The 13,152-nt window shown below is 41.6% G+C and overlaps 2 protein-coding genes across 3 annotated transcripts; both read left to right on the top strand.

The window, feature by feature from the left end:
- Nucleotides 1–386: 386 nt before the first annotated feature.
- Nucleotides 387–8,343, top strand: LOC112844165 (uncharacterized). Its single transcript, XM_025903933.1, has 2 exons — nt 387–700; nt 888–8,343. Exon 2 carries the CDS (start codon nt 1,634–1,636, stop codon nt 7,616–7,618), a length of 5,985 nt encoding a protein of 1,994 aa, XP_025759718.1. The 5' UTR covers nt 387–700; nt 888–1,633; the 3' UTR covers nt 7,619–8,343.
- Nucleotides 8,344–8,771: 428 nt separating this feature from the next.
- On the top strand, nt 8,772–12,442 carry LOC102083145 (piggyBac transposable element-derived protein 4). 2 transcript variants are annotated; one of them, XM_013273994.3, is made up of 3 exons: nt 8,772–9,078; nt 10,060–10,176; nt 10,260–12,442. In XM_013273994.3, the coding sequence occupies exons 1-3, from the start codon at nt 8,912–8,914 to the stop codon at nt 11,917–11,919; spliced, it is 1,944 nt and encodes a 647-aa protein (XP_013129448.1). In that variant the 5' UTR covers nt 8,772–8,911; the 3' UTR covers nt 11,920–12,442. The 2 variants fall into 2 exon arrangements, with proteins under 2 accessions (XP_013129448.1, XP_005475352.1); XM_005475295.4 differs by having other exon boundaries at nt 8,773–9,078; nt 10,257–12,442.
- Nucleotides 12,443–13,152: the final 710 nt, after the last annotated feature.

The raw sequence follows: 13,152 nt of genomic DNA, 5'->3' as shown, positions 1-13,152 counted from the left end.
CAAACCGCCACCGGCCCCATTACTGCTAAACAAGTGAAAACTGAATCTTTAATTTTATTTATTTTTTGCTGTATTTTCCTTGAAAGAGTGACTGTAAACACAAAAAATTATTTTATTTTATTTTATTTTATACGCTGGTATATGCAGAAAATAGGTTTAAATGTTATAATTTCTTCAAGTCAGAGCATATAATTTAATTTTTGCTTGATGCAATGTGCATGAAGTTAAAAGATTAAAACTAATAAAACAAGTTTTAAAAAGAGACTTTTTCATTTGTTTACCTTTTACATGATGATATCATTTTATATTGCTTTATAACATATTCAAGTTGTGTATCATGTTTTTAAAAAATAGCTGTTATAAAGTAACTAATTACTTTTGTGTAACTGTCCCTGAGACGGTTAAAATAAAGTTGTTTATTTCATATGTTTCTGTGATAGAGAGATGCTTAATAATTACAAGATAAGTTGATAAAAGTGTAAAATTGATTAAAAAAAACATGTCTAAAATATGTGACAAAATATGGGTTTGTAAAGTGCTGTAAAGTTTGTATGAGGTAGAGTTTGTAATGGTCACATGACCAGAGTTTGGTTGAGAGCGCAACCATGGCATGGTGAAGCTAGCATGGATACAGAGCTACAGATGCATCTACAGTCGCAACGTTAATGTCATTCTGCATGTGGTCCAAGAGGCGCACACGGTATGGTTTCATGTATAATGTTTGTATAATGTTGCATACGTGTTCTACACTTGTAATGAGAGGACATTTTTGTGATATACATTATTGTGCATTTTTTCTGTTCTGCTTGCACAGGACTGTTTATGGACAATGATATGAGAGACTGATAAGCTCAAACAGTTATGTTGTAAACTTTGTGTTTCTTCAGTTTTCACGGTGTCTGAAGACAATAATAGTCAGAGAGAGAGAGAAATAAATTTCCGAAGACATCAGTATGATGCGTGGCCATTCTTTGTTGGACCCCTGTAGTTACAGTGAAAACGTACCGCCAACGTGGCTGGAAGCTCGACGTTAGAAGCAGTGTATGTTCCAGAATAAGAAAAGAAGAAAGGTTCTTGACAGCGCAGTGTGTGTGGTTCGAGAACACAGCGGAAAAGAGGCTTGCAAACTCAAAAAGAGGAAACACCATTATTGGCGCTTTGGACGGCAACGACCACGACTTCACCAATAGAGGGCGACATTGACCACCATAAACTACAGCTCTGCAACTCTCTGCCGCTGCACACAGCAAGAACTGTATAATCCCTGGCGGTCTTCAAGGAAAAGATAACGGCTCTGCATTCAGCGTCAGGTTGGGCTGTGATATATGCACAACTGTTAGTAAAGTTTGGAGAGGTCTATTAAAATAATAATTTATTTTGTATGAGAAATGTTTTGAGTTAAAGGTAACCAACCTGTCATTATAGCCAAACTGTTCCCTTTTATTTTACAAGTGGTGTTGTTTAAAGTATTCTAATAATGTTTAAGAGTTCAACTTAAAAGAAGACTAACAAGGGGTGTAGTTAAGCAAACTGTTGCAAGAATCAGATTGTATTGAGAATTATATGTTTGCCAGGATCGCATGTACATATAGCAACAACTTGTTTATGCAGCAGGTTTGGTGAAACATGTACAATGTCAGTAAACACAGAAAAATCACATATTGAAGAATGCAGAGAACAAATTGATTCCCTTAAGGGAGAGTTGAGTAGATTGAATGAACAATTGAAATTACAGACTGATGATGTTGAAAGGGAGAAATTGGAGTTACTCATAGGTGATATTCATGCTAAAATAGAAATCAAGCAGAAGCCTGCCTCTAATACTTCAAGACTAGAGCCCAGGAAATCCTCAAGGGAGCGAAAGTTAACGCCCAAAATGCTAGAACTTAAGCAACAAGAGTTTTCTCAGAAGGAGAGTAAATTTATCAAACTATATGAAAGCTGGAAAGAACAAGTTAAAGCTACACGTTCCAAACTTAAAGAAGAGTGCTCTGACCAGGAATTAGCTGACATGATGGATACTGTCGAAGGGCTGGAGACACAAGTGAAAAATACATACGAAGATATAAGATCGCAGTCAGCCCCTTCTACTGAGACTAGAAGAAAAATTGATTCCTGCACAGCAGTTACAGCGGACTTGATGAGAATACTTAAAGTACGTATGAGTGAAGTGGGGCAAGAAGAGTTTGATGCTAAGGCAGAAAATGCGAGACTTCACATGGTGCTAGACAGAGAATATGCTCAGTCAATATTTGGGACTACAATCTCCCGACCTTCTGTACGTAGCTACCGCTCAAGCTGTTTATCGGAGCAGCAAAGCATCAATGCAAAAAAGGCAGAGTGTGCTGCACAGCTTGCCGCGAAGCAGGCCGAGATAGAGATGGAGGAGGCTATTGCTACACAAAGGCAAGAGCTTAAAAGACTAGAAAATCAGCGAGATCTTCAGGTAATAACTGCAAAGCTAAAAGCTTATTCTCAAGCAGATTCAAGTGAAGCCTGTGGAGAAGACAAAAGCGCACACAGTGAGGTAGTCAGTTGTCCTCCATTAGCTCCTGAAGAAATCATACCAGAGAAAACCTACAAGAATAATAACAATGAACAACCAAACAATAATAACAATGAGTCATTGTTAATGCAAGCCTTGCATGACACAATGGTCCTCACCAGACTTCCTGCACCTGAGCCCCCAGTCTTCTCAGGGGACCCACTTAAGTTCTTAGAGTGGAGCACTAGTTTCAAAGCTTTGATAGAACGGCGATGCACAAATCCAGCTGACAGGTTGTTCTACCTACGCAAATACATCAGTGGAGAAGCACGGTCTGTATTGGAGGGAAGCTTTTACAGAAAAGATGACGAAGCATATGACCAAGCTTGGGAAGCTTTGAATGCTCGGTATGGCCACCCCTTTGTAATTCAGCGTGCATTTAGGGAAAAACTGAACAACTGGCCAAAGATTGGTTCAAGAGAGTCGCTTAAACTGAGACAGTTCAGTGATTTTCTGACAGCCTGCAGCAATGCTATGCCATACATCAAAGAACTGCAGGTGTTAAATGACTGTGAAGAGAATCAAAAATTGCTCCAAAAACTTCCTGACTGGGTGACTTCTCGTTGGAATCGTCATGTCACAGTGCAGTTACGGCAAACAGAAGAATATCCAAGCTTCAAACAATTCGCTGACTTTGTTGCACAAGAAGCGGAAGTTGCATGCAATCCCGTAACATCATTTCATGCCTTGAAACACACTGAAGAAAGGTCAGCTAGAGACATAAAGCGTCCAAGGGCTAATGCATACATCACAAATGTGAAAGCATCGGACAGAACAACCACAGGATACAGCGGAGTGGAGAACAATTCAAATGAGGCTGATATAGAAAGAAAAGCACATGCTTTGCCATCAAACTCAGTCACATGTATTTGCTGTGGAGAAAGCCATTCTATTCACAAATGCCAGACCTTTGTTAAAATGTCCGTGGAGAACAAGAGAAAGTTCATACTCGACAATAACCTGTGCTTTGGCTGTCTCAGAAGAGGACACAATTCAAAAGACTGTAAGCGCAAGGCGACTTGTGGGGTTTGTAAAAAACATCATCCAACAGCTCTTCACGAAGACCGTCCAACGACTGCAGTGAACACATCATCACATAGAACGCAGGCAGAAGAAAACATCTCTGCACTTTCTTGTTGCATGGACAGAGGAGATGGTGGGAGCACATCCATGATAGTCCCTGTGTGGGTTTCTTCAACCACCACTCCAGAGAGAGAGACCTTAGTGTATGCTCTATTAGATACACAGAGCAGCAACACTTTTGTAGATCAAGGGGTATGTGAGGAGATGGGGATGAGTTTAGAGCCAGTGAAGTTAAAGCTAACCACTATGATGGGAAGAGATTCCATTGTTCAGAGCGAAAGAGTTAGTGGGCTCAGAGTTAGAGGGTTTTCCTCCAAAAGCTTTATCAACTTGCCACTTGCCTATACCAGAGACTTCATCCCACTTGAACGTTCACACATTCCCACCTCTGAAACTGCCAAAAGATGGAAACATCTAATCAGAATAGCACAGGAGATGCCCGAGTTGATGGATTGCAAGGTCGGGCTGTTAATAGGCTATGACTGTCCTAGAGCACTGGCACCACGGCAGGTAATCGCGGGAGGTGACGAAGAGCCATATGCAATCAAGACAGACCTGGGCTGGAGCATTGTTGGCAGTTCACAAAAAATGGCAACATCAGCAGAAGTGACAGGCCTGTGCCATCGCTTATCTGTTAAGGAACTTCCACCCTTGACACCAGCCACCATCATCAGAGTACTTGAGTCAGATTTCAAAGACACAGCTCCTGGAGAAAAGAGCATATCACAAGATGACATACAGTTCATGCATCTGCTAAATGAGAAAATACACCAGAATGCTGATGGGCATCTAGAGATGCCACTTCCCTTTAAGGCACGCCCTCAGCTGCCAGAAAATAAGCGTCTGGCTCTGGTGCGGCTTAAGCAGCTGAAAGGGAAGTTTGAGAAAAACCCCAAATTTAAGGACGATTATGTAAGGTTCATGGACAATGTGTTCAAGGAAGGTGATGCTGAAAGAGCTGAAGATGATCCCAAAGAAGGAAATATGTGGTATATTCCACATCAAGGCGTCTATCACCCAAGAAAACCAGAAAAAATCAGGGTTGTGTTTGACTGCTCTGCAAAGTACAGTGGCACAGCTCTGAATGATCACCTCTTGACTGGGCCTGACCTCATCAACAGTTTGACTGGAGTACTCTGCCGATTTCGCCAACATCCAATTGCAATCATCTGTGATGTAGAGAAGATGTTTCACAGATTTCATGTAAACAGAGAGGACAGAAATTACTTGCGATTCCTGTGGTGGGAAAATGGTGAAACAAACACAGAGCCAAAAGAATATTGCATGAAAGTCCATCTTTTCGGGGCCGCATCCTCACCAGGCTGCGCAAATTATGCAATGAAGTATCTTGCGAGCCAAAATGAAAGGGAACACCCCACAGCAGCCAACTTCATAAGAAGTAGTTTCTATGTTGATGATGGGCTAATCAGTGTAAAAACTGTGAATGCAGCCATTGAACTAGTGAGAGATGTGCGGAAGGTGTGTGCAAAGGCAAGACTACGGCTCCACAAGTTCATATCCAACAACAGAGAAGTCCTGGAGTCAATTCCAGATAGTGAACGAGCTAGTGGAGCCCAGGATGTGGACATCAGTCATCATGAACTCCCAGTTCAGACTGTGTTGGGAGTAAGGTGGAGTGTAAGCAGTGACACCTTTTCCTTTAAAGTTGTCCTGGAGGAGAAACCAGTAACACGACGGGGAATTCTGTCCATTATAGCCTCTGTGTTTGACCCATTAGGCTTCTTAGCTCCTTTCCTTCTAATAGGAAAGAAAATTCTACAGGAAATGTGTCTAAAGAGCATTGGATGGGATGAGCCACTGCCTGGTGAATTGAAGCCACAGTGGGAGAGTTGGGTCACTGATCTGAAGAACCTGCAGAGGCTCCAAATCCCAAGATGCTTTGTACCTGAAAGCCTTGGGAAAGTCCAGAGAATAGAACTCCACCACTTTTCAGATGCGAGCAATCGCGGGTATGGTCAGTGCTCATATATCCGGGTGGTGAGTGAAGACAGAGTGTATTGCTCCTTAGTCATGGGCAAAGCAAGAGTTGCACCCACGAGAGTTGTAACCATACCAAGGCTGGAATTAACAGCAGCAGTGGTGTCCTCAGCAGTCAGCAGAATGCTAAAAGAGGAACTGGAGCTCAAAATTGACCAAGAGTATTTCTGGACTGATTCACAGGTGGTTTTGGGCTACATTAACAATGAAGCCCGCAGATTTCACGTTTTTGTTGCTAATAGAGTGCAAAGAATCAGAGAAGCAACTGATCCAGCACAGTGGCACTATGTTGACACCAATCAAAATCCAGCGGATCACGCTTCCAGAGGCCTCACAGTAGCGGAACTGATCAGTTCAAATTGGCTCGTTGGACCTCATTTCCTGTGGGAAAGAGAGTTTGTCACATCAGACTCAGCTCCAGACCTTCTGGTAGGTGATCCAGAGATCAAAACGACACAAATACTACAAACAAAGGTAGTAGAGGACGGGAACTTCTTGGAGAGACTCAAAAGGTTCTCAAAATGGCATACAGCAGTAAATGTAGTTGCTAGGATCCAGCAACTAGCCAAAAGAGCCAATGCAACAAAGGGTATAAATGTGGAAGACAGGAGAAAAGCAAGTCATGTGCTTATAAAATTAGCACAAGAAGATGCTTTCAAGGAGGAAATACAAACACTGAGCCATGGTAAATTACCACAGAGCCATCCTTTGTTCCAACTTGACCCAATAGTGCAAGACGGTGTTCTCAGAGTAGGAGGGCGGTTAAGGAAGGCTTCCTTACCGCTTGACTTGAGGCATCCAATAATCCTACCCAAACATGGCATAATTACACACCTGATTTTAGATCAGTGCCATGAGAAAACCCAGCATCAAGGCAGAGGACAGACACTTAATGAGCTGAGATCAAATGGCTTCTGGGTTGTTGGTGGGAGCAAAGTCGTGGCTAATCACATTAAGCAATGTGTTACATGCAGGAGAGCTCGCAGGCCAACAGAAACACAAAGGATGGCTGATTTACCGGCCGCTCGTGTTGACCCCTCACCACCATTTTCCTATTGCGGGATGGATTGCTTTGGACCTTTCCATACTAAGCAAAACCGCAAGGACTATAAGAGGTACGGTCTTATATTCTCTTGTTTGTCCTCTAGATCAGTCCACATAGAAATGTTGGAAGATCTCACGACAGATGCCTTCATAAATGCTTTACGGTGTTTTATAGCTATTCGTGGAGCCATCAGACAAATCAGATCTGATCAAGGAACAAACTTTGTTGGGGCAAAAAATGAACTGACAAAGGCCTTAAAGGAAGTAGATAAGGACAGACTGTCTGCTTACCTGGCCAGGAAACAGTGTGACTTTGTTATGAATGTGCCCGACGCCAGCCACATGGGAGGTGTTTGGGAACGGCAGATAAGGACAGTCAGGGGTGTCTTAACCAAGGTCCTTTCACAGAGTGCTGGAAGATTAGATGATGCTTCTTTGAGAACATTTTTCTATGAAGCCATGTTGATTGTTAATAGCCGTCCTCTCACCACCGACAGCATCAGTGATCCCAAAGGCTTAGAGCCACTCACCCCAAACCATTTACTCACCATGAAAACCTCTGTACCACTGCCTCCACCTGGAAAATTTGTGCCAGAAGATCTGTATGCCAGGAAAAGGTGGCGCAGAGTTCAATATTTGGCAGAGCAATTCTGGAGTAGATGGAGGAATGAGTACCTCACAAATATCACACTAAGACAACGCTGGCACTCTCCAAGACGAAATGTTAGAATAGACGACATTGTCATTGTGAAAGAAGAAGGAATCCCTCGGAGTGAATGGAAGCTTGGGAGAGTACTGGATGTTTGCAAAGATGAAGACGGTCTGGTTCGAAAAGCCAGAATACAACTAGGAAATAGAAAACTATCGAAAGAGGGTGAAAGGCTCAATAAACCATCCACTCTTGAACGCCCTATACATAAATTAGTGGTCCTAATAGAAAGTAATTAGAATGTCCCAGTGGAACTTCTGTAAATGTGTATGGGATGGTTAAAGTATTAGACTTGACTTGCAAGTTGGTCACAATTAAGTACTGTTTGGTTCTGTAAATTCCTAGATTTATTCAAATTACTCACATTTCATAAATCATAGTAATTTGGTGGGAGTGTAACTGTCCCTGAGACGGTTAAAATAAAGTTGTTTATTTCATATGTTTCTGTGATAGAGAGATGCTTAATAATTACAAGATAAGTTGATAAAAGTGTAAAATTGATTAAAAAAAACATGTCTAAAATATGTGACAAAATATGGGTTTGTAAAGTGCTGTAAAGTTTGTATGAGGTAGAGTTTGTAATGGTCACATGACCAGAGTTTGGTTGAGAGCGCAACCATGGCATGGTGAAGCTAGCATGGATACAGAGCTACAGATGCATCTACAGTCGCAACGTTAATGTCATTCTGCATGTGGTCCAAGAGGCGCACACGGTATGGTTTCATGTATAATGTTTGTATAATGTTGCATACGTGTTCTACACTTGTAATGAGAGGACATTTTTGTGATATACATTATTGTGCATTTTTTCTGTTCTGCTTGCACAGGACTGTTTATGGACAATGATATGAGAGACTGATAAGCTCAAACAGTTATGTTGTAAACTTTGTGTTTCTTCAGTTTTCACGGTGTCTGAAGACAATAATAGTCAGAGAGAGAGAGAAATAAATTTCCGAAGACATCAGTATGATGCGTGGCCATTCTTTGTTGGACCCCTGTAGTTACATTTTGAAAATAAGTAATCAGTAAAATAACTGAATTATTTTCTTGGAGATGTAATCAGTAATTAGTAACTAATTACTATTTTCAAGTAACTTGATTAACACATAACACATTTCATTATTTACAGACAGTGGATAACACTTTATAGGGAGAGATCAGCTCAGAGTATCGCCATACGGGCGAAAGCCTTGTCCTTTGAATGGGCTCCATGAAAACAACCTTATCTTTGTCACACACGCAAAATTGTGAAATTCCAACACAAACACGCTTTCGGCTCATAAAACACTTCAATTACTTCCTGAACCAGCGAGGCGTCAGACGTAACCAGTGACGTCACTTGCGCGTGGAGGAGGTAGTTGGATTTCAGCACAGGACGTCCCGCCACTGCAGATCGACCAATAGGAGCCGGAGTTACTATCCCGGCTAATTTAAAGTTGCAGGAAGACTACCAATGTTTACACGCGATACGCATTACACGCCTGTCCTGCGTTGTGCGCGCTGTTGTCGTGCCGCACGTTTTACTTGCAGAAATGGCCTCCGAAAACAAATCGTGCAAGACAGAGGAGCTGCTGGAGATTTCGAAAGACAGTGAGGTAGAGTTGTGTGTTGAAGATTCTTCATCAGATGACGAGGATCTCATCCAGGTAGACAAAGAAAATGGCAGCGATTCGAGCTACGAAATACTACTGCCCCAAAGGTATGCAGTCTCAGTTTTATTGGTGAATACTTTTTATCTTTTGTCTTGTTGCATGCTCAGTCATCCAGTAAGGAAATCCCAGAAAGTGGATTCTGTTCATTTGGACGTCGCGTTTTCAGCGGGAGAAAAGTTTCATTACTCATCCAAGTGAGTCGAATTGAATTTCCCCAACCTTATCAACAGTACATTTGATAATGGCTGAAACTAGCACCACTGACTAACAATGCGCTGTGAGGTCAGGTTCGTGATCATTAATATGCAAATTGTCAGGACCATTGATCAATAATCTTGAGTACAATTCACAGAGAACTGAGGAAAGGCTGCAAACACTGGAAGTGAAAGAGGCTAATTGCACCCACATTATAATCAATCTTGTCGCTTTTGGTCAATTAAACTATTTTTATGGAACTGATGTCATATTTCTTACAATTTCTGCTTCTCTCTTGGCAAGATCTCTCTTGGAAACATATTTTCCATGTCAGTAACAACCAAATAATTAAAAGGTGTATATAAAAGTCACTTGAGCAAATATTGTTTGTGTCTTCTAGTTTGTGATACGAATCTTCTTTCTCACTCCTAATGACTTGATAGCATTCATGAGAGAGATGTTTGACCTGTTGTTGGCAGATCATAGGTCAACAATTCATTTATAATAGTTTAAATTCCCGCAATCATTTTTTGGCAAATACCGGAAATCCGTTTTTGGCACAACACCGTTATAGCACAAGAAGCAGACGTTGTCCACTGATCAATGGTCGTGACAATTTGCATGTTAGTGATCATGAAACTGACTTCACGGCCCATTGTTGGGCAGTGGTGCTAGTTTCATGGTCATTATCTATGTTGTATTGTTGATAAGGTGGAGAAATTCAGCTGAGACTGAAGAAGTCTTTAAGATGAGTAGTGAACGTTTCTCCCACTGAAAACTCCACATCTAGAAGAATCTAATCAACTTTTTGAACTTCATGTTTGTTTTATTAGTGATGATGAAGACTATGAGCCCCCAAGTCCCTCATCCCCTGCACAGCCATCAGAGCCAGATCATTGCCAAGCCACACAATCTACCTCAGCTCCGGCTGTCCCCCAGTTGCCTGAAAGGTATGTAATCTCAATTTTACTAGTTCTTATAAAGTTATGTTTTTCATAGATTTTGAATAAGTATTCTTTATTTACCACAGCAGCAACAATGATGACTATGAACAACCTCTGCAAAGCCCAGCCAAAAGAAAAGCTAAATCGAAGCCTGCTAGGTCTAAGTCTCGGAAGAGTGAGCCTCCTGAACAGGAAGAAATGTGGCGTACCGAAAAGGTGGAGGACAGAAATCCTGAACCCTTCAAGTTTATGCCCTCCAGGGAACCTGGTCCTACATTTAACAAGACGGCATCATGGTCTCCACTTTCGCTCTTCCAGCTTTTCTTTAGTGTACCTGTTGTACAGACAATCATTCAAAATACCAATGCCAATGCTGCAAGAAGGAAGGCAGCTGGCATAAAGTTTCAATGGACTGATCTGACAGTGAAAGACTTTTACATCTTCTTGGCTATTATTGTTTTCACAGGCCTTGTAAGTATACACCACAGAGCTGACTACTGGAAAAGGGAATGGCCATACAATTTTCACTTCCCCCAGGAATATATGTCCAGGAACCGTTTTGAGGCCATCATGTGGTCATTGCACCTCTCCAACCTGAAAGACGACGAGGAAAACCAAAAGAAAAGAAACACCCCGCAGTACGATCGGCTTTTCAAAATCAAGCCGCTCTACGACCAAATCGTGAATGCCTGCAAAGCAAATTTCCAGCCTTATGAAAACATCTGCATGGATGAGAGGATGGTGGCATCTAAAGCTAGAATTGGCGTCAAGCAGTATATGAAGGCGAAGCCCACAAAGTGGGGATACAAGCTGTTTGTTCTTGCTGATTCAGCATCGGGTTACACTTGGAACTTTTTTGTGTACACAGGGAAGAGTGAAAGCAGCATAAGCCATGGTCTGAGCTACTCAGCCGTTTTAGATCTTCTGCCATTTCCTTTGCTTGGTCAGGGCTACACTTTATATTTGGATAATTTTTATACCAGCTCTGCACTCCTCCAACATCTGCATAAGACTCGCTTTGGCTGCTGTGGAACCATTAAAAAAACCCAGAGTGATTTTCCCTGCACAGAAAAAAATGACTTCCCTAAAAGAGCTGAGAGGGGAGATATGCGCTGGATTAGAAAAGATGAAGTGCTCTTTGTCAAGTGGATTAACGCTCGGGAGATAACGATGTGCTCCACAGTGCACAGGGCCTTCAGTGGAAAGACTGTGCAGCGTAGAGTGAAGGAGGCTGGGGTGTGGTCGGCAAAGCAAATACCTGTTCCTGATGCAGTGCTGGATTATAATAAGAACATGCGTGGTGTTGATTTATCTGATGTTCTCATTCGTTATTACAGTGTTCAACAAAAAACAAAGAAGTGGTATAAGACTTTTTTTTATCACTTCGTGGACATTGCCATTGTGAACAGTTTTATTTTGCACAAGGAGATATGCAGGAGCCAGGGTCGGGAGCCAGTAACTCAGAAACAGTTCTGGGAGCACCTTGCTGCGGAAATGCTGTCTTTTGCTGTAGGCTCAGCACCAGCAGCACCATCGCCCACACTCACATGCATGCCATGTTATTACAGCAGCGATGCTACACAATCCAGGAGGTACTGCAGGAGGTGCCTGGATGCTGGCATCCCAAGGGTGAAAACACCTATTTATTGTAGGGCTTGCAATGTCCCCCTGTGCCTCACGTCCAAAAAAAACTGTTTTGAGCGCTGGCATAAACTGCAGGAATATTTATCAAGTGTAAATGTGCACTGATGGCTTGCTTCCCCTCTTGTAATGAAACCTGGAATTTCAAGAAATACTAAATCATTTTGGGGATGTTATTATTATTATTTTTATCAAGAACCTCCCCTAATGTCAACTTTTGCCCATGTATTAAAGAACAATATGAGCAGAGAAAAATCCCTGTAACGGGCACCATATGCACCTGAAACAGATCAGATTTACTGAATGCATCTGATTTGGAGTTCTACACAAAGTGTTTTGCCATTTCTAGTAGCCCGAGTATAGTTTTAGACCCACTGCAACATTCATAACATTCAAGTTCAGGCTTCAGAGTTCAACGCTGGTGATGAAATCTTTTCCTGGAGGATGCCTATGTCCATGTACTCAGTGTAATGCAGTGCAGATTTGTTTGACAATGGAAGTTCTGTGGGTGGCCCAAGTTAAAATGTTCTTTTGTCATCCAGCACTATAAATCTTTCATGAATAAAACCATTGAACAGAGTTGCAAAGAATTGTATTCAATTGAATAAATAAACAGATCATTTCTACTAAAGCACACAGTTTATTTTGTATCAATATGTCATCGATACACTTTTTAAAATTTCTTTTAGCCTGAGATGAAAATGCTCAACTGGGGATAGGAAGTGCCCATAACAGGTCTTCATTCCTAGTGTGAAGTTTGAGTCTTGGATTTCCCCAGGAAATCTCTAAACGCCTAATAAATCAGAATAAAGGTTTGGTCTGTCTAATAATTGCTCCTCTTTGGGTCATGGGCCTTATAGGCCAGTAACTAGTGAACTTAAATACAACACCCAGAATCGGATCACAAAGAATAAAGTCTTTATTATACACTTAGGAGAATCAGTCCAGAATTGCATAGAGCTGTGGAAAAGTATACCTCAAGACGGTCAATCCAGCACTCTCACAGGAGTTTTAATATTTTATGTTTTTATACACTGTCAACCTACAGTGCTGGGCTGTGGGCTGAAGTCAGATTCGTATTTAACTTGATTAGGATATGTATTAAATTTATACCCTTAATATATATCCTGAAAAGCCTATAAATGGATGTCCTTATACTGGCATTACAAGGCTCCTTCTTGTTACAGGCCTCAATCATTGCATTCTTTTATTTTTAATTGAGTAGCAAAATCTGGCATTCTCCCTGGCATCCCTCATCCTCCACAGCTAACCAGGCTGTCAGTAGTGGCTCTTATACAAGATACCTACATTAGCTGATCTGTGCCATGCCTGAGCAGAGCA

Source organism: Oreochromis niloticus, linkage group LG16 (genome assembly GCF_001858045.2).
Source record: "Oreochromis niloticus isolate F11D_XX linkage group LG16, O_niloticus_UMD_NMBU, whole genome shotgun sequence".
NCBI lineage: Eukaryota > Metazoa > Chordata > Actinopteri > Cichliformes > Cichlidae > Oreochromis > Oreochromis niloticus.
Note: the sequence above shows the minus strand (reverse complement) of the source record. Positions and strands in the feature narration are given on the sequence as shown.

What these genes read in the sequence shown, in the direction of transcription:
- LOC102083145 (XM_005475295.4), top strand. Translation starts at nt 8,912, where the DNA reads ATGGCCTCCGAAAACAAATCGTGCAAGACAGAGGAGCTGCTGGAGATT. An exon ending in GAAATACTACTGCCCCAAAG is followed by an intron (nt 9,079 to 10,059) that starts GTATGCAGTCTC and finishes TTGTTTTATTAG; the next exon opens with TGATGATGAAGACTATGAGC. An exon ending in GTCCCCCAGTTGCCTGAAAG is followed by an intron (nt 10,177 to 10,256) that starts GTATGTAATCTC and finishes TATTTACCACAG; the next exon opens with CAGCAACAATGATGACTATG.
- LOC112844165 (XM_025903933.1), top strand. Translation starts at nt 1,634, where the DNA reads ATGTCAGTAAACACAGAAAAATCACATATTGAAGAATGCAGAGAACAA.